The sequence below is a fragment of the Poecilia reticulata genome, chromosome 20, assembly GCF_904066995.2.
Source record: "Poecilia reticulata chromosome 20, P_reticulata-male-v2, whole genome shotgun sequence".
In the NCBI taxonomy this organism is placed as follows: Eukaryota; Metazoa; Chordata; class Actinopteri; order Cyprinodontiformes; family Poeciliidae; genus Poecilia; species Poecilia reticulata.
In genome coordinates, this window is record NC_088849.1 from 18504610 (window position 1) to 18525083 (window position 20474).

The following is a 20474-nucleotide window of genomic DNA, read 5'->3' on the forward strand; positions in this document are numbered from 1 at the left end:
GATGTTGGAGAAACATTTTTCTCCACATTTATAAGCCCTGAATTTAACTAAACTGCTACACAATGAAGGCTGCTGTGCTGAAGCACAACACACTTTGCAGGTGCGTAGTAGCCATGCCTTCTGTTGCCCATCTGTGTGATGGGAATGTTGCCAGGAAGAATGGCAGGAAACCTCTTCTCTCGGGATGCACTTGGGAAGAAATGGTATAAATTCCAATGTGAAAGGTTGAAGTTGGGGACAATAACAGGCAGAACAAAGGGAAAATCTATGCTCAACATGAATTACACATAAAAGTTAACATTTTCAGAGTTTCTTTAATAATCTTACCAAAATAAATATATTTATGTTACAAATTCACACGGATGTTCTTATGGATATTTAAAAAAAATCTCATGTAAACAACTCTGTTTTATTATATGGCACATATTCACAACACATTATGATGGTTTAAAACACATAGCTTACAGTCATAGTCATACAACCATTTTTTTCCCAAAAGGAGTAGAAAGGGGTACAAACAGTATATTTGCACATGGAGTTAATGAAACATATTGCAGCAGTTATTTGACACTAGATGTGTCTGCATTGCCTGAGAGCTCCCATTTGGCCTGTGAAAAGTACTATTTGATTATTTCAGCAAAACATTTTTGATTAATCAAATGCAAACTGTTTGGTTCCACCAGCTGTTCTATGACATTTGAGCACAAATATTGTCACTTTTCCAAAACTATTGATCTTAAGAAAATGTATGTTTTCTTTTTCAACTAACTGGGAAACCACTTTTTTTAGGGAGAAAAACTATACGCTCTTTCAACACTTGCAAGTTGTGTCAACACTTGTCAAGTAATTGCAAGTTGTGTTTAAAATTCTTACAGATTTTTCCTTACATAAATTTATTAAAAACAGAGCTGTTCACAGTTAAATTCAATTAGTTTACCTTGTGAAGATATCCAAAGGGCCTTTAAAGAAATTAATCTTTAACTGCAGTAGCAAAATATCAGTGATTTTTAAAAAGAAATCCAGCCTATCATTTCAGTAACTTATTTACTTTCCTTCTCTCACAGTTTCTAGATCATCCATAGTCATGATGGCTTCTCATTAGCTCAGTTGGTGGCAGTTTCTGATATGAGCAACATGGGCAACTGCCCAGGGTGGCATCTAGTCAGGGGAAGAATCAGACCTCCTTATTCAAGTAACTGTTTTTTTATTTTATTTTAAAACTACTAAAGAACAACATCACATCTGTTTTCCTTGAATGCCCCTTTTTCTTGCCTTTCCCATTTTAAAGAGTGTTAATCAAATTAGTGATCTGTATTGTTATTTTTAAAGGGAGGATGAAGTGAACCAATTCCTAATCACTCAGATCAAGTTAGCAAAATAAAGCAAAAAAGTTTAATTTTCCAAAAAATAAAAATTCTGTCTAGATTATGCTACTAAAATAACATAAAAATGTAATGGAAAGCTTTATACAAATCTGTATACCAGGGCTGATAAGAAGTGTGGAGCCTGATTTCATTCAGATAAACTGAACTTTTGCCTCACTAATAAACTCTCTTATTTAAAAGATTATTCAATTGAGTCTTTTTAGTAATTTATTAATTTTTTTCAATGATATGTAGTGGTTAGGTTACAAAACTCTATGACATGTATGGTGTATTTGCATCCAATTGTGATTTGCCTTGAATTATAAACTGGTGGAACCCCTTTCTGAATACCATCAGGTTGCATTTCCTGACAGCGTCCTGTCCTCGCATTCATGGTCTCAAAAGAACATCCTCTCTGTGTTAAATACCCTCAGCTTGGTCATGAAGTTAAAGTAGACAAATGCCAGACAGACCAACAGATTCTTCATCAGATAGAGTACGGGCGTGACGAATCCGAAGAGGGCTATGAGGCCAACACGCACGAAGAAGAAAGGTAAGTCCTGCAGAGCGACTCCTAGAGACGAAAGGAGTGGGGTGTTGGGCATGACCACCACACGTAGGCAGGACACATAGCTGAAGATGTAGATGGGGAAGACCCAGCCGGAGTAGTAGACCAGTGGATGTCCTGCCACCCTCACCATCTCCACCGTATCCATCCAGAACATAAAGCTATCAACGAACACATCTGCTCGAGCGTCACTGACACATAGAAACCTCAGAGGGCCCGTGTAAGTGTATGGAGACAAATGATAAGCTGGTCCACTCATTGATGGTGAGCTCAGTTCAGGAGAAGAGATGATAAACGGCCGGCCAGGGGTCCCATTTATTCCAGGCACGGCACCATTGGTCTCTGGATGTATCCCTCCTCCATTGTGGTTCCTGTCACTTATCTGACTTGTTCCAGGCTGAAGAGGATTTGGCATACCTTGCCTGTGCATCGATGGCCGCGATACAGCCGGGCCGGGCACAGCTGGTCCTGAAACGGCAGCTCCTGACACAGCTGGAGCGATGGGGGATACTAGTGTTATTGGTTCCACATGAGTTAAGACAGTGGAGGGGATTTCAGCATCTCTTCCCATTTCATTAGCTGCAACGAAAAAAGGCCAAATAAGAAAAAGGTGTTGAAAAGGAATTCAACCCAAAGCCATACAAATGGACAAAAAACATGGAGTCATCTCACTTACAAAGACATGAAGGCTCTATTCACATCACTGAGTGAAATAACTATTTGATCATCCATGACTTAAAACTTCACTGAAGTCTCTTTTGCAAAGCTAGACTTTTTCCTTGTTGGTAATAACTAAGTACACATTTCAGAACTCTACTCCTCTGTACCCTTAATGCTTCTCTGGGTCCTAAGGTTACTGCTTGGCAACAACAACTTTTTATCTCCTAGCAAAGATTTTCCTGAGTGAGTTTTAACTGATGGTCACTAGTTACCCATCTTCAATTCTCTCAATGGAGGAAGAAGACTCTAATTCAAGATCAGTGTCCCCTATTCCTTCAGTGCATTTGTCACCTCCACCACTCTATTCTGCTGAACACTGAAATATATATTACTCATAAAAAAGGTCCTCACCAGCCAATGGAATTAAACTGTAAAAGGTCTGTTATGGAGATTTAAAAGGTACTTGAAGAAAGAAGATAAACGTGCATGATAGTCATATTTGAACTTTTCACGGTAAGTAGTGTGTTTATTCTGGATCTTGAAACGTCCATAAAATTAAAGCTTGTTCATATTGCAAGTGAGCAATCTTACAAAATTAGCAAGTGTTCAAATAATAATTTCCTTCACTGTATTTTATCCTAATATGATTACAGGGGATGCTGAGGCCTACCTCCAGCTGTCAATGAGTAAGAGGCAACATGCACTAAGGACAGGTCAGCAAATCTATCACTGTATTCCATTCTAAAAAATCATCTAATATCAATAGAAGTTACCTCTAAATGGGCACATGACTGGGTATTAAAGGAGCTGGTTTTGCTCTCACCCTGTCCGGTCAATCTGCAGTGTCGGATCCTCTCCACGACATCAATGCAGATTAAGGAGAAGAAGACCAAAGACACAGGAATCTCCGTAAATGTGTCGTGTTTCATGTTGTTGTTTATCTGAACCTGGACAAACAATGAGATGACAATAATGAGTTTGGGTTAGGATTGGTAATTGAGTTACAAATGACCCAAATCTTTCCATTTTAAGTCAGCAAGAATGACCACAATGTGCTGCATTATATCTCTTGCACCTATGGTATTTGCTTGAGTCAGTAGTTCACATTGATGGAACACAGAAAAAAGCTGACAAAGATGGTCATCTTAGCAGAATTTATGGCATTTTTGGAAGACACCGGATAAGAAAAGGGCCATAGGGTCAGTTCAGACTTTTGAGAAAACTTCACAAAACGGCAAATCAGGCCTGGACTGCAGCCAGTAAGGAAGTGAGAATGGGCCTCATGGATAGATGATTTGACAGCATAGACAGGAAGAGGAACCAAGCTGCTTATCAGTAGTTTTTTAACCACTAAGTTAGATATTATTCCCCTGAGAGCAAGAGGATTCTTGCTAATGGTCACCTTTGCTCCAAAGGTCTCCAAACCTAAAAAGATGTATCAAATAGTTATCTGCATGTTTTTACCTCAGAACTGGCAATGAGAAAGGCAAAGCAGGGTAACGTGGACAGGATTACATATACCAGGGCCACCGGCCTCCTGAAGTGAGGACAACAAAAGATAAGAGAGCAGGACAGAGGCAGTTACAGAAGTTGCTAACTCATGGTATTTACATGAACTTAAAACCAGTCACAGGCCTGTTTTGTCTCACACCAACTGGTCTTGTTCCAGTCTGGGCTGCACTGGGATCCAAGTAGATGACCACAAACAGCAAGAACATCGGAAACTCACCATTTCTTCCTCCCAACAAGAAACTTCTTTTTTATAAACACCAAGTACTTCAGGGGTACCCACACCAGCAGGGCGGTGGAGGTGACATAGGCGATTGAGGAGGCCACGATCAGCCAGTACGCTGTGCTGGTGTCGCTGGGGGGCTGCGCAGACGCTTTGACCTTTGCCACAATGATGGCAAATCTCTGCATCACGATGAAGAGTGGCACACACAGGCCAGCAAACTGCAGCACCTCGCAGAGGGCAAACTTCAGTGTGCTCCCTGATCCCATCCTGTGGCAGATCGCAAAAAGAGAAGGAAAGGAGGGAGACGGTGGGGGGCTGTTGCCGCAGTGAGGCGACCCCTGCCCCTCTGAGGGCTGGTCAGCCCTCGGACTGCGGCATTGTCTGCCTCCACTAGCATTTTCCACACACCACAGCCTGAGCTCTCTGCTCAACCAACTGCTTACACTGCACTAGGCATTGTGAATCGCCAGAGTGATGCGGCTGGCATTTAGTCTGTTTTTATATGGAAAACAAACAAAGTTAATCAATTTCTACACCTTGAAGGTTGGAGTTGTAATGCACCTAAAGCTAAAGATTTCATATATTTATAATCTATAGTAGACATCAGTGGATTTGAGATCTTTAATTCAAGAATCCCAATTCAACAATAGCAAAAACAAATTGGTTCTCTTCGCTGATGCACTGCCATCTAGTGGCAAAAATCATATCAATGGTGAGCCAGTGACACCTAAACTGATCTGATAAGTTTTTTCTTGCTAAAAATGATTAGAATCTGTCACTAGAGGTGACATGGTGTGTTTTAATAAAAGTTTTTTCTTGTCATTCAGGGGAAACGAGAATGTGTTGCTGAATGTACAGCTTAGAGTTGACAACAGGGTTCCTCTCTGCTTCAACTCACTGAAATCAAATGGCTCTCCTCCTCAGCAGTAGTCATTCAGCTCTGCAGAGGCTTTATAACAAGACATTCATACAAATTACATCTTGGTCTGCACACAGCTGCCTTCCAAACAGTAAAAGCCTACAGTCTTAGTGACTCAGGATTATTATTTTTCCTCAGGCTATCAGGAGTCTTAGTAGATCTCATGTCTGAATGCTTTAGTGTTTACCCACTCCCACCTTTGAATTCAGTTTTTGTCGGGTTTTTTTTTTTTTTTTACCTTCCAGTAAATCCAGTATCTTTGTTTAGGCTTATTGTGTTTGCTAAAGGAGAAATTACTGAATAAGTGAAACCTCCACTACTTATTTTCCTGACTCACCTTAAAATTGGCAAATGTCCTAATGCAAGTGTAATACTGACTGCTCATAACGGTCCAACTAAAATCCACAGAACGTCATGAGCATCCTCCTCATGACACTGTTACACAACAAGAACATAGTGTTTTCAGTCAGACGCTTCTTTAATTTGCCGTTACACAGACTGCTACAGAAGATAATTCCTACCTACAGCCATCAGGAGCTGCAACGTTTGAAGAAACTTTGATAATCTGAGTTGGAGCATTTATTTTCCCTTTGGAATTAATAAAGTATTAAGAAAGATGTAAATGAACCCTTATGCTATCAGATTCTGATTTTAATTACGCGTCGAGGGGCCCACCAGCAGGCCACGCACTTGCCCCACAGAGAGAGAGAGTGTGACAGAGAGGGGGGTCTCTGTGGGTGGCTAGATGGATGGACGACCCCACTGCTCCCCACCCCAGCTGTCAGCTCCCTTCCTGACTTCCCCACCCTGCCCCCGGTGCCATGGCGTCCAGCGAGGAGGACGGCACGGCGGAGGAGAAGGAAAACAACAACAAGAAGAGAACGAAAAGCGCCCTCATAACCGCATGGCTCACTTTCTACAACATCGCCATGACAGCCGGGTATGTCCCTTTATTCCACCCCCCTCTCTTCCTCCTGCTGCCTATTAATAAGAAAGCCGGATAAGTTTGCCGCTCCCTAAAAAACTGTAAGCGTGTGTTGCTGTTTATAGGACTGAGCCTGTGTGTGTCAGCCTGAAAGTGCCTGTTCAGCTCGAAGGATTTAGCAGCTGCTTGGCTGCCGGAGTTGGTAGAAAAATATTTTATGGAGGCTGGTTCTGAGAGTAAATGACGAGTTTAAAGAAAAGCCAGTCGGGGGGGTTTCAGAGAGAGGGGACAGAAAATGAATGAACAGTGGCTGGTTTAAAGTGACAGGCTGGTGTTGGAGCTGTGTCCAAATAGGGCTGACTGCATGCTGTCAGCGTCAAGGCCCACTGTGAGTCCCACGGTCGCAGTGATAAGTATAGCCGGACTGAGCTGCTGGTGACACTGGAACCCAGTCTGGGACGGGGAAAGTGCTCAATGAGCAGATTTTAAAAAACAACACATCTGTCAGTAAAGTAGGCTATGGTGTGTTTATAAGATCAAAGCATAAAAGCAAATTACAATTGGTTAACTGGTTATGGAAGAAAATAGCCCCTCACATAGATGGTCCTGAAAAGTGTTTTTTTTTTCTTTCTTCCATTCACAAATTGTATATAGTGTGTGTACAACCACAGACATCGGTATGTTCTATGTGGGTCTTTTGTGACAGTTCTACAGCAGTACAATGAATAGATCTGCAGAATACATCATCACAAATAGCCTATATTGTCATTGTATTTTCACTGTGCAGTATGCATATCACAACCATATAACTAGCCGGACTGCATTCAAATTTGCCCATGATGTATTTAGTGACGCTCTACCAAGAAACTACAAATTATTTCAGTGCCAAAACAGCAAAGGTGGGTTAGAAGCTTTTTGTTCAATTAGAAACCTGTTGTTAAAATATAAATATATGATTCCATTTTTCCCAGAAGCTGGATACTACTCCATATATTTGCTTAATTTTGGGCAAATATATAGCGATACATATGGGTAGTCTCATTTTCAATTAATAACACTACTTAAAAATGTATCATAAAGACTTTCTAATTCTGTTTATTTATTGTGAGTGCATTGCATCATATAAATATATCACATATTGTATGTTTTCCCAATATCAAAGCACAGTTTTTGCCTTTGCTCTTGCTAAATATATACCAAAATTTCCAAAATATTAAGTACACTTGATTTATAGGCCTCACCCTAACCCTTTTGCAAAGGAAAATAAAAGTGTTCACATAGGTCATACTCCTCTATGAGCCTCAGGTGTCTACATTGTAACATGAGATATTTACACGGAAAGATTTTTAATGAAATATGTACTGATAACTCCAATATGTACAGCTGCAAATGCCTTTTTTGAATGGTGTCTATAACACAGCTGCCTAAAAAGGAATAACATACTGCAGCCTAAAAAGTCTTTGATCGCATCTTCCTCCTGCGCACTAAAATCACAAAAGGCACTTTCTTCAAGGTCTGAATTGAACATCTTCAAACACTCTTCCTCATTCTCTCTTTCGCTGTCACTCAGATCGTCTGGTTCAAGCCTGCTTTACATCCTCAGGTTCAGAACCAAACAGGAAGAAACAGTTTTTATGTTCTACTAATCTGGATCAAACTTCCAGAAAACTGCAAATATGCTGAAAAACAGAATTCCTATATCTCAATGGTAAAATCCCACATTTTTTTAATTAACAAATTGAATTGCATTTGATTAATAATTGGAACGCTATAAGGTGGAGTCTATTTTTCAACCTGCCATCATTTTTCCCTTAATTTTCCAATGCAATGTATTTTTTTTAGCTAGTTTGTTGCTTTATTTTATTTTTTTTGTAATCATGTAAAACTCTCTGAATTGCGTTGTTGCTTTAGATGTGCTATACAAATAAAATTGATTGCCTTAAAATGTTATATCTAATTTTGAGTTTTGCAACAAAGGAAAACATCAGGCTTATGCAAGACTATGGAAACAGGCTGAATGAACCCTGCATGTTTTTAGAAAACCAAGAAATAATCAATGTAGTTTGAAGCCTATTAACTAACAAACAGACTAAGATTAGGCTATTAAGTCTTTTGTGTTTTTCTCTTGTGGAATTTGATTGGAAATATAACTTGAATTAACAAACCACATAAAGATACAGAAATGCTTGAGATTTCCCCCTTGTTCAAGAAGTATTTCTTACCAAGAATTGATTGGCCTATACTCTTCTTTTGCGACTTAATCACTTTGATTTCTTTGCATGTGTGAATTGCTTGGCTCATATATGACAGCCAGTGTGGATATTTTATTTTTTTTTATGATTGGCTCCATTACAAATATTTAGCTAAGAAAAGTTGATGTACTAACCTGTGACTGTATAAGTTGTTGTTTGATAAAATATGTTAAAGCAGATTTGCATAAATATTTAGCATTACCTCAGTGGTAATAAGCAAATTCTTACTGTTTCAGATCCTTGCTCTGCTTTTAAATAAAAATTTTAAAAAGCACCAGGTGACAGATTTAAAAATATCCACCACTTTGTGTTCTGGTTAATAAAATCCAAATTAAATATATTCAAGTTTGGGATTGTGACACAATTATAAAATAATTAGAGGGTTGCAAATACTTTTGCAACAAGACTGTAGTTTATTAAGATTCAGTACAATGTGTTTGAATAACGCTGTATGTCTTACAATATGAAACCAGCAGCCATTTTTCAAAGAACAGATGAGTGACTTCTAGTCAGAATCAGTGGATCAAAAACTTTCCTTCCATCAACAAGCTTGTTAAGAGAAAATTGTGTTGAGATTCTTGCAGACAAATTTAAATCCTCCAATGCTAACTCATTACAGAAGCTACTGGTTGAGATCTCGTTCTTTATTCCGAATGTATAAAAATACCATCAGCCGTTACAGAATGTTGTCTCTTAGGCGCACCATGGCTTTGTCTGGACAAGATTTATGGTTGTGGGCTTGTTTTTTTCTCCAGGTGGCTGGTTCTGACAATCACAATGATGCGCTTCTACATCCAGAAAGGGACACATAAGGGTCTCTACAGAAGTATAGCAAGGACACTCAAGTTTTTCCAGACCTTTGCATTAGTTGAGGTAAGTGTTTGTAATATATATATATATATATATATATATATATATATATATATATATATATATATATATATATATATATATATATATATATATATTAAATAAAGTTTTATTTAATAAGTGAAAGACATCGTTAACTCCAATTGCTACCGTCTTTGTCATCCAGGTGGGACATTGTGCCGTTGGTATGTGAGGATTGACTTCATTTATTTATTTATTTGATCCTATTTCACACACTTCTGTATGTTCCCAGGTTGTGAATATCTTTTCTTTGCCTCTGCTGCAGGAATTGTGAGAACTTCCGTGATTGTAACTGGGGTTCAAGTGTGTTCGAGGATTTACATGGTTTGGTTCATCACCAGTAGCATCAGACAGGTAAATATTCATTCCAATCAAACGACGCATGAAATGTACTCCTCAGATCTTTGGCGTAGTGTCTCTTATCTGCTTTTTTGTTGGTATGCTTTAAAAAATTATTTCTTGCAATGACACGTATGCAAAGAAGCAATACTTAGTACCTTTTTGAAACCTCTGCAGTTCACTTTGGCCAGTACATAACTTTTTCCCCAATGACGTGTTGCTTTTCAATTTTCTTTCAGGAAGAAATTAAAATAGTGCTGAAGTTGCACTATAATAGTAAAAAGAAATATATTTTGCCTTTTATGAATAAATTGAAAGCTTATATGTGTATAGTTTACTCTTGTGTCCATCATTCTTTCCCTACTGGTCCGTCGCTCCTTCCTTCCTTCATTCCTTTTGTATCTTTCTTTGTTTTCTCTCTTTCCTTGTTTTCTTTCCCTTTATTCCTACCTCATGTCCTTTGATTTCATTTTTCTTTCCTTCCTGCCTAGTCTCTTTCCTTACTCTGATATTTACTTCCTTCTTTTTTTCTTTCCTGGTATGTCCTAGATCTAGATTGTTATCAGCCTGAACTCATAGTGCTTAAGCATGATTTATTTTTATTTCTGAACGGCTGATCATCAGTCAATTTTGATAAACTCTGAATTGTTGGTGTATCTCTGTTTTCTGGAGGTAAATCAATTGTAATTGAAAATTTTTTTAAATATTGCCTTTAGAATTATCCGTAAAGTGTCAAAGTATTTGCCGTCAGCGTAAGATGTCTGGGACCAGCACTTAATACTATAATGGACAATAACCTGTAAATTTTGTTGAAGATCCAGAACGAAGAAAGTGTAATCCTCTTCCTGGTCGTGTGGACTGTGACAGAAATTACCAGATATTCTTATTACACATTCAACCTGCTCCACCATCTGCCGTACTTCATCAAATGGGCCAGGTGGAGACACCGTCTCTAACGATTTAATATTGTGGTGCTGCATACGTTTTGCAAGCATGCTGGTCTGGTCTGGTAATGGTACATTCGTGTGTGTATTACTCATCAACTGTCTCTCGCAAAGAAATAATGCATGTGTTTGTTATTGCATTTCGTTACAGCAGTTATCCATCACTTGGGAGCTAACTACTCACACTGTACAGAAGAAATAACCTGCATGCATTTTAAATTGCCTATTTGCCAACTTTGGACGTTTGCATCCCTAACTATCAGCAGGTAGAACCTAAAAATGTAGGAATGCTTCCAGTTGTAGAGGGAAGTCATGCTATCCTTCCGATGCATGTGATCACTCGTGACGAGGTGATCCGCCCTCACAGTTTCTCACCTGTAACCAGAGACGTCTGAGGGAACATCAGACGCAGACATTAGTGTTTTGACACTGATAGCAGTCCAAGCACACGTCTTATAGAACAGAGAGAGCCATCTGGAATAACAGCCCACCAAACACTTTCATATGACTTGAACCTTTCCACATTCTATTATGTCACAGCCATAAACTTTCATGTATTTTACTAAGATTTTATATGGCAGACCAGTACAAATTAGCATAGCTAGCATAGCATAGCATGACTTAGCTGTGAGAACGGTAAAGACTCATAGGTCTTTTAGGGTGATGGAAAGACTTACTTTCCATCACCCTAATCTTTAGCTCCTCCCTCAGATTCTACATTAGATTCCAGTCAAAACTCCAAAACGTTAACTTTACTTCTAGTCAGCAGAAACTTCCTGATAAAAATAAAAAATTGCTTTAAACCTAAATCTGCTAGGGTGTAATTTATGGCCTAACTGAAGACTTGCAGGAAAAGGTGGTTGGATCTACAGAACATCGTTTTAGAAGGGCTGAATACATATATGTATCATTTTTCTTTCAGTTCACAGTTTTGCACTACTTTGTGCTGAAAGGCATTGCATGTACAACTCACTACCACAGAGAGACGTTGCTCTTTGCGACACCCTCTGAAGTCGTACCTGCAGGGACCATCTGCTTTATTATTTTTGGGAGGCTTTTTTCTCCCTTTCTGGTCTTGATTCTCTCTCTGTCCCCTGCTCTTCACGTCTTTCTTTAAGCGCGGAAGAGCCAGGCCCCCGGAGAAGGGCTCATGTTCAGCTGCTCCTGTTTTTAAGACCGTCTGTTTTGGTCATGGAATGTTCAGCCGACGTTTCTCTCACATCCGCAGAGACGCTCCCCTGAGTCTTTCTGCTGTCTCCACTAATCTCCACTGTCCTGCATCGTGCCATGGTATACTACAGTACAGTGAAGCAGGGACTTTGGCCTGGATGTATGTACATAGTGATAGGACAGAAAACATCATGTTTCTGGCCATCTGAGTTTTGCAGAGACACTTCAAACCACCAGTAATGTCTCTATATTTTGCTTTCAAGGAACCCAAGTGCATTGTGGGGCTTTAGTGTTTTCTAGAGGTCATGTAAAGTTCTTTGCTTTCCTCACCATTGAAGAATATTGAGCAGCCTTTTCTTAAAAAATAAGAAAACCCTTATTGCCAGCAGACATAGTGCCTCACAAAAATATGTATGACTTTCCAACCTTTTCACTTTTGACATGTTATACCCTCAACTACACTGTATTTTATTGGGACTGACACAAGGTAGCACATGACTGTGAAGTGAAACGAAAGTTATACAAGGTTTTAGAGCTAAAAATCTCTAAAATGCGTTTGTACTCAGCGTCCCTGAGTCAAAGCTTCTCAGAATCACCCCTGGTTGCTGTTGCAGCTCAAGTGTTTTTGTACATCTAGAGACTGATTTAATTTCATATTCTTGAGAAAATCGCTCAATCTCAGTTAGATTGGATGGAGAGCATCTGTGCACACCAGTTTCTCAACCTTCTTACAGTTTTTCATTCAGATTTAGCTCTGGTCTTTGGCTGGACTAATTCCAACACTTGAATATTTTTCAAACTCTGCCTGTATGCTTAGGTTCATTGTCCTTCTTCAAGAACTGCATTTTTAGCTTCTTGACATCAGATTCAATCAGTTCCCCTGTCTATGCCAAGGAAAAGACTTCCTTCTCAATTCTGCTGAGTTTAGTGCAGTGTTTCACTGTCTGCCACATCCGTCGTTTTACATGTAGGCCATAATGTTTAATAATGGTCTCCCCTGACAAAATCACCTTTGTTCAAGCTTTCAACTTTTATCAGAACCTCAGATGGCTTTTTTCTTGCCACCTTTCCCTAAAGATCAGATATGTTGAGGTTTACAAGCGTTTTGCTTCTAGTTCACAATTGAGTGAAAGTTCAAGGGGTCTGAATACCTTGCCTAAAAGTTATCTTTACACCCAACAGATGAATCAGCTTTCAGTTGATCATCTTCTGTAATACAAGTTTCAAGCTGATGGGTCTTTGGAGGCTCCCTGGTATACATTTTATTTGATTTATTTGATGAAAAATTTGGATAAATAGTGTCACTGTGACAGGCTGAGGGGAAAAAAGGAAATAAAGAAAGTTTAAAGGACATTTCATAACAGCAAGTCCCTCATTTTCTGCTCAGCAGTGCCAAACTATTGATTCGCAACAACAGCTTTAATAGTGCTTTGTGTAAATTCAAGTGTCACTATGTTAAATACTCAAAGTGCATCCAGTCATGGTGCGGTTATTGTTGTGAACTGTTGTCCGAGGTCGAATTACAGCCACAGTCTGATCCAGCGGCTTGAGTTGCTATAAAACAGTGCCAAACCAAATCTCTGCCCTGCAGCTTCCTGTTGAGCTGCTGGTCAGCTCATGTGGGGCACAAATTATATTTATTACACTCTAAAACAGATCAACTTGCCAGCTTTTTTATCACTGCTGACCTGGCATGCCAATAAGCATCACACCAACAATCAAACCTTGGTTATATTTACTTTAGTTGCTGAACTTCTACTGCTGTCTTATATGACATTTTCCGTCTAAATGCATACAATAATGTCTAATGACTGTAAGCTGTGATTCACACTGTGTTTGTTTGAATTTGCTGGAACTTCATGGCCACAGGACAAACACTACAAGTCATTTTTTCTGCTGTTCCACAAAACACATTCGTTTATTGGACAAGTTTGGTTAAATGCTGTTAAAATGTTACAATTTGCATTTCTCCACAACTTGAACTTGCCGGTTCAAGTTGTGGTGGGGTTGTTTGTCTGTAATGAAATTCAATTTATTATGGGATGAACCTGTTGACCCACTTTCAGCTTTGGTGCTGGAGTGCAATGTGCCCAGAGTAACTCTAAACAGTTGGCAGAACAGTGATCAGGCAAAATTGTATGACCACTGATGGATGTAGGGAAACACACTGGCTGTGTCCTCATTGTAGTATTTGTTAGAAGGTGGGATATAACAGATAAACCATTGGATATGAGGCTTGGCTAGAGCCTCTCCAAAGCTGCTGTTTCTGTGGAGTTTGCCTGGCCTGTTGAGGTCAGTGTTATCAAAAATGGTCCGAAGAAGGGACATCAGTATACAGAGGACGTGCTGATGGGTGACCCAATGTCAGTACTGTACACTGTATTGATGAACTGATGAATTAGGTTGATTGCCATGTGTGATTGTGTCTTTACCTGGGAAATACGTGGCTGCAGAATGCATTAGTGGACAGCCACATGTGGCATGTGGAGACAGTGTGATGATGTGACTGCCAGGAAATATTAGGACCTGACATCCTTGTGGCCATTATTGCAGATCATGTACTCACTTTCATGAATACAATATTTCCTATTGGATCTGGCCTCCTAAGCAGTACACCCCATCTTTTCACAAAGAAAAAGACTCCAGCTAAGCTTTGAGGGGCAAAAGAAGTTTAGAGTGTAGATTTAGGCTCTAAATTTCCCTTGTTATCAATCTAACGGAGCATCTGTAAAATGTCCTGAACAAACAAGTCGGATCAGTGAAGGCCTCATGTCAGACTTTGAGAACTAAAAGGATCTGCTGGGAACATGTTTGTGTCAGTTACCTTGACTCACCTTCAGGGGTCCAATGGAGATCTATGCCACATTGTGTCGCGGCCGGGAAAAACACATTGTTACATACAGGTGGCCATAATGTCATGGCCACCTGTATGTACCAAACAAGTTCTTTCAGTGCACTCTGCCAGGCCATGTATACACACAGGTCGTTCCAGTTTCATACACACAGTCTCCAGTTGCCAGATCACTGACTGGAGCAGATATCTTGGATCAAGGTCCTCAGCTCCAACTTCAGAGCACTTTCTTCAATTTCATGATCCGCTGGCTGGCTTAATGCGCAGCAGGCTCAAGCACAGATAAACATTGACCATTCTCGTTCACTATTTTAGCCTCACATTTAAGTCCCTGGATGGCATAAATTAAAGGTTTTAATTATATAATTGGGTAAAGGCATTGGATGCATGCAATTAGTGGTGAAAACATGAAGATATCATATAGATTTCTCTCTTTCCAGTTCCTCCAAGTAACTAATCAATTAATCCCCATAATTACTATGGAGTGTTTTCAATTAAGCTTGACCTTCCATGCAAATGGCAAAGTAGTGACAAATAATGGAATGTAAAATATCAGTACCCTGTAGTTGTTTTTTTGTGACAAGTGGCTTTTAATCAAAAGGAAATTAACCTCTGAAAGAAGTGATGGTGATGCATGCGAGTGTGTTCAAGTCTCTGTGTGCTCATCTTACTGTCTTCAACTGGATTTGCCTATAACTTAGACTGGAATTGAAAGACATCCTGCTGTTTTTCTGTTCTGCAGATACAACTTCTTCATCGTCTTGTACCCCCTGGGAGTCGTCGGAGAGCTGCTCACCATTTACGCTGCTCTGCCATTCGTGCGCAGGTCTGGAATGTACTCCATGAGGCTCCCCAACAAATATAATGTGTCGTTCGACTACTACTACTTCCTCATCATCGTCATGCTGTCCTACATCCCACGTAAGGAGAAATTTCTCTTATGCTCTACACCTTTAAGTTTGTCAATTCTTCAAAACATGACCTAATTGAAAAATCCTCACAAAACTAAGTCTAATCTGAACAAAATGGATCCTAAGGTTGTTTTAGATTGCTCTATTGACATGTAAAGCTTCTGAAACTACTGTGTATTCGAAGCCTAGTCTAGACAATAGACTGGATCTCTATTGTCTGGTGACAATAGACATCAATCGAGGGTTTCTAAATGTATTGAATTGCACTTTGTCATTACAATATCAGTGTAAAAGTTTTTACAAGATTTGTAGAATATTCTTTGGATGAATATCTGCATCTTTGGTAGTTGCAAAGATTTTTGTTTTTTGGTAGTTTGCTATATTTTGAATGTCATGCATTCAAACCCTGCATTTTGATAATATATTTGACTAGTTGCAAGGACTCTTGACTCTGAAAGTAGTAGGGACATTGTGTCGAGATACAGGGAAAATGGTCGATTTTATTCAGCAGTAGTGTCACAATTACATATTTTCCTTGCAACATTAGTATAGACAAGTTTTTGACATACACTGCAAAAGTCTGGAATTTTATTTCAGCTTTTTCCAGGTCTGGATAAGTATGGAAGAAGACAATAGGGAAAAATCTTTGTATTTCCAAACTTTGTTTGCTGTTCCCACTATCTAACTATTGTCCCTCCCTGCTTCCTTTTATTATTGTATCCTTCCTCATGACTTTTTTCCTTCCCTCAGTCTTTTATACTTTTCTTTCCACCTCAGTTTTTTCTTTTGTTTCTCCTTTCCTTCTTCAAAGTCTTTTGTTAATTTTTTCCTTACTCTCCTCTCTTATGCATTTTCCTGTTTCCTTAATTTTTCTTCAGTCTTTAGTGTGTCAATCCTTTCTGTCCAACTGTCTTTCTTCCTTACGCTCTGGTTTTCCTTTGTTGTCCCTTTGTATTCCATTCAATCTCTGGTTTTTACAGGTTTCATATTTAAAGCATGCCCCGCTGTCATCCATAGTCGTATTTTAAAATGGGCACAAAAGATTCGTAACTCACAAGTTTAAGTCCAGATATGGCAAATGTATATAAACCCTTATTAATGTAGTGAGCGGCTCAAAACATAGAGCACAAGATCTTGAATGGAGTGACAGCACCACTCTCAGACAGGAAGAAGCAGTTACACTCAAGTTGAAATGATGACTCAGGGTTATTCAAAGACTATCTGTGGAAACAAACATTGAAACTGAATGTATTTCACAAATGGCCTTGCTTTCATTGGCAAGATGACGATGTGTGTATATTACCATAACTTAGCTTTGATATACAGTCATGAGGAAAACGCAATACATAGCCTTAAAAATATTCACGCCTTATTTAAATTTTGACATATTTTGTCATGGTAAAAATGCAAACTTAATTGTATACATTTGGCATTTTATGGGATTGGCCAAAATAAGGTAGTGCATAATTACGATGTTGAAGAGAAATTACACTTATTTGTAAAAGGAAAAAAAACGACCCTACAAAAGTTATCGTTATCTCAAATTTTAGTTTATAACTACAATATAATAACAGCAATTCATTTGCAGTTGCTTTAGCTACAATAGATTTCAGAAGGTTCCAAAATATAAATATATTTAACAAAGAATACTTCTATCTCTTAGTTATGTGGTTCAGTGACAACATGTAACAGCAGTATTCGACTCAGCATCTCTTTTTAACTTCAGATCTGTGCATTTTAATGCTAGTTGCATTTTTAGCAAAATAAACTAAAAATGCATTCTTAAATTTCAGTGCAACCTTAACTCCAACACCATTAGCTCGACCAGAAAACTCATTGTATTTATTAGTACTGCAGTAACTCTATTTTGTGGTTTTTGGAAAATGGATCAACAAACAGCTGAGGACTCAAAGCCTCAGCTCATTTAGACTCAGTACAAAGCAGTCCCAGATTTTTTAATCTCTCTTCAGTTACGACTGACATAAGGTAGAAAAGCTGTGTTCACAAGTTGCAGTGCTCACTGGGATTGCAATTGTTATTTTGCAGAGTCTGAAAAGCACCTCCTTATATGGCTCAAGAACCAGAATTGGATCTGCTAGAGTAGAGGGTCTTCGCAACCTTTTCTGCACTTTACTTCCTAAACGGGCACTTAAATGAAGTAATTTGTTCCTTCGGTCATCGATATTTAAATCATACAGACGATCAAATGTAAATAGTTTTGTTAGAAATGAATTACTTTTGGGATTTAAAGCTTGTCTGAAAATAACTTGTTCAGCCTACTGAGCATTTGATCTAATGACTGGGTAGAAAAAGGTTGTTTGAAAAAAGTCTTGATCTCGTTTAAACTCTCTCTGACCAACACTTGTCCAAACAGATTTGTCACCAAATTTGTAGGCTAGCTTTTTTGATCTTTTTTTCCCCCTGCGGGTGTTACATAATCACATTGGTCAGAAATGTCCACTACCATATATGATCAAAAAATATAATTCCCGTCTGAAGTCATTCAGTGACTGAACCAAATCTACTACTTTTGAACAATTACAAGCACAGCAAAGAATCAGCCTGTGGAACAGCTTTGACCACATCCACTAAAGTTAATTTGAGACAGTGTTTGTAAAAGTTATATGTTGTTGGTCCTTGATTGTAGCCTGAACTCCTGCTGCGCCACCATCGAATGCCTGACAATCCAGAACCTCATTCTCAATTATTTTATTTGTGTACTTTGCATTCTGCACGAATGTCAACATTTTCATTTTTGACAGCAATTAATTCCAGAACAGTCTTAAGGTTTCCTTTGTTATCAGAGCCAAGTGAGTCGTCGTGTTCTTCTCTCTGAGCAATGTTTTAGGTGGCAATAAGGAGTATGTAGTCCCAGCTTTCTTTAACTTGTTGGTTGTTCCATCAAGCCTTTCAAATTTGGGTTCCCCCTACTCTTGATATCTGAGTGAAATGACATTAGAAGAAAAATGAACTAAAAATTAACAAACATATAATATTTAGTATAGTATTTGCCTTTGCTCAACAAACTGTTTGTCTGTTGGTTATGCAACTTATATCTTCTTTACAGTCAGAATCCATCTCCCTCTGCTGCTATGTTCATTCCCCCTCAAAATCAACCTCTTTCTGTAAAACCGGCGCCGGTAGTGCATCATTTTATTAGGTCCGACTGGAAAATGGAACCACACTTTGGTTCCACATTTCACATTTACTGAAATTATTTTTCTTCTTCATTTCGTGCAAGTTGTTGACGGTTTTTAAAGGATTGTGGAAGATAAACTAAATACATGAAGTAACATACTACTACTACTTCTAATAATAATAATAATAATAATAATAATAATAATAATAATAATAATAATCATATTCATATTATTGTTATTATTAATAACAACAATAAATATTATTATTAACAGATAACAAATGCATCAATTCTTCCCCAAATAAGTCAGTACACTGCAATTATTGATAGCATTTATTTTCTCCCAAAACTTCTGACGACTTGTATCTGACTTTAACCTTTTCAAGGTTCCCAATAAGAATGTATTTCCTAACCACTTCTTACAATGCACCTTTACATGTTCTACTGTGTTTTCCTGATCACAAATAGTCACAATTTCCAGTGTCATTTTTCTTTGTTTTAAATAATGTGGTGTTTCTATTGTGTCCAAATCGCAGTCTTGACAATATTGTACCTTCTCTGCTGCTTTCTTTTTCTTCTTAGTCTTTCCTCAGCTCTACTTGCACATGCTGCGGCAGAGGAGGAGGGTGCTCCACGGTGAAGTCATAGTGGAGAAGGATGACTAGATGGGCACCACCTCATCTGTTGAGCCAGCCTGCCTCCACATCACCCTCACCTGACCTCCGCTTCACCCACTCACCCCCAACACATCTCACCTTTTCTTTTTGGCTGTTGGCATTCTTAACTGCATGGGACCCGAGAAGCAGCTGACAACCTGCCTGACAACCAGCAATGATGATGATGATGATGATGATGACGACGACGAAAACTTGGATAAATTCCTGTTTGAATGGTTATTTGGCAAGATGTTTACAGTTCTGGAGTTGTGTCTCAGCTCTGAGAGATCTGGATTCCTTCATTCACCCACTGGCTTTACACCATCTCATTGCACCGAAGAGAAACTGAGCCACATCGCTACGTCATGACAGGAAACATGAGAAGAAACGTGGAAGGAAGATTGTACGTTGTGTGCTCTGAATTGTCCCTCAGCCCAACTAATTGGCAGATTTTAAAAAACAACGTGGCTGCACAGATCATGGTTCAAAAAGTTAAACAATACCTCAACAATAAATCTACATTTAGACAAATGTGCTGCTGCTTTTGTGTATATTTGTTTTACCTTTTTGTGTAAATGATGCAATGTGAAATCTTAAACCACACACCGTCTCACTTAGAGCAAGCACAGCTCCAACTTAACTCTGTCTGCTTGGCTCAGCTAGTGCTTTATTTTAATATTTTGATGTTTACTGTGTCCACAAGACTTCCTAAGAGTCTTTGCAGAGGTAATAGTTTGTTAAAGAGCATTTTTAGATTTGTGTCAGCGCTCTGAGTCATCGTTCTGCATCTCGTTTTGTGTTTTAACGTGTCCATACTCGTAGAAAGGTAGCTAGCCTATATCCTATTAAAGGTGCTATTGTTAAGATCTTTTCAATCTTCTGTGCAGCTGAAGGAGTGACTGTGATTGGAGTTGACCTGAAGCAGGAAAGCTGGATGTGAAATGACCCGAAAGAAAATGTCGGTCAATGATCTGCATGGACTGTGGTTAATCAAAGCGAATCAACACTTTTTGCTTATCATCTGGGTTAAAGAGGAGAAAACAAACACCAAATGTTAAATCGAATGAAAAGATATTTAAGAAGAAATGTGAAAATACCTTTTTGTGCAAAATGAATAAACTCAATCCTTCAACAGCGAAGAGAGTTTGTG

At 38.8% G+C, this 20474-nt stretch overlaps 2 protein-coding genes across 2 annotated transcripts; one reads left to right on the forward strand and one right to left on the reverse strand.

Annotated features, from left to right (window-relative positions):
* Window positions 1-388: 388 nt before the first annotated feature.
* LOC103456873 (transmembrane protein 236) lies at window positions 389-4882 on the reverse strand. The gene is made up of 4 exons (XM_008396700.3): window positions 4322-4882; window positions 4057-4129; window positions 3416-3539; window positions 389-2511 (listed from the first exon to the last, which is right to left on the reverse strand). Exons 1-4 carry the CDS (start codon window positions 4591-4593, stop codon window positions 1763-1765), a joined length of 1218 nt encoding a protein of 405 aa, XP_008394922.1. The 5' UTR covers window positions 4594-4882; the 3' UTR covers window positions 389-1762.
* A 1122-nt stretch (window positions 4883-6004) lies between these two features.
* On the forward strand, window positions 6005-20463 carry hacd1 (3-hydroxyacyl-CoA dehydratase 1). The gene is made up of 7 exons (XM_008396698.3): window positions 6005-6186; window positions 9179-9296; window positions 9460-9478; window positions 9580-9668; window positions 10469-10590; window positions 15361-15539; window positions 19251-20463. Exons 1-7 carry the CDS (start codon window positions 6068-6070, stop codon window positions 19331-19333), a joined length of 729 nt encoding a protein of 242 aa, XP_008394920.1. The 5' UTR covers window positions 6005-6067; the 3' UTR covers window positions 19334-20463.
* The last annotated feature ends 11 nt before the right edge of the window (window positions 20464-20474 follow it).

Excerpts from the sequence above, each read along its gene's own strand:
- hacd1 (XM_008396698.3), top strand. The coding sequence starts at position 6,068 with ATGGCGTCCAGCGAGGAGGACGGCACGGCGGAGGAGAAGGAAAACAAC. Across the intron at positions 10,591-15,360 it reads TACTTCATCAAATGGGCCAG|ATACAACTTCTTCATCGTCT; the intron begins GTGGAGACACCG and ends TCTGTTCTGCAG. Across the intron at positions 15,540-19,250 it reads CATGCTGTCCTACATCCCAC|TCTTTCCTCAGCTCTACTTG; the intron begins GTAAGGAGAAAT and ends TTTTCTTCTTAG.
- LOC103456873 (XM_008396700.3), bottom strand. The coding sequence starts at position 4,593 with ATGGGATCAGGGAGCACACTGAAGTTTGCCCTCTGCGAGGTGCTGCAG. Across the intron at positions 3,540-4,056 it reads TTCTCATTGCCAGTTCTGAG|GTTCAGATAAACAACAACAT; the intron begins GTAAAAACATGC and ends TTGTTTGTCCAG. Across the intron at positions 2,512-3,415 it reads CTGCAGATTGACCGGACAGG|CTAATGAAATGGGAAGAGAT; the intron begins GTGAGAGCAAAA and ends TTTTCGTTGCAG.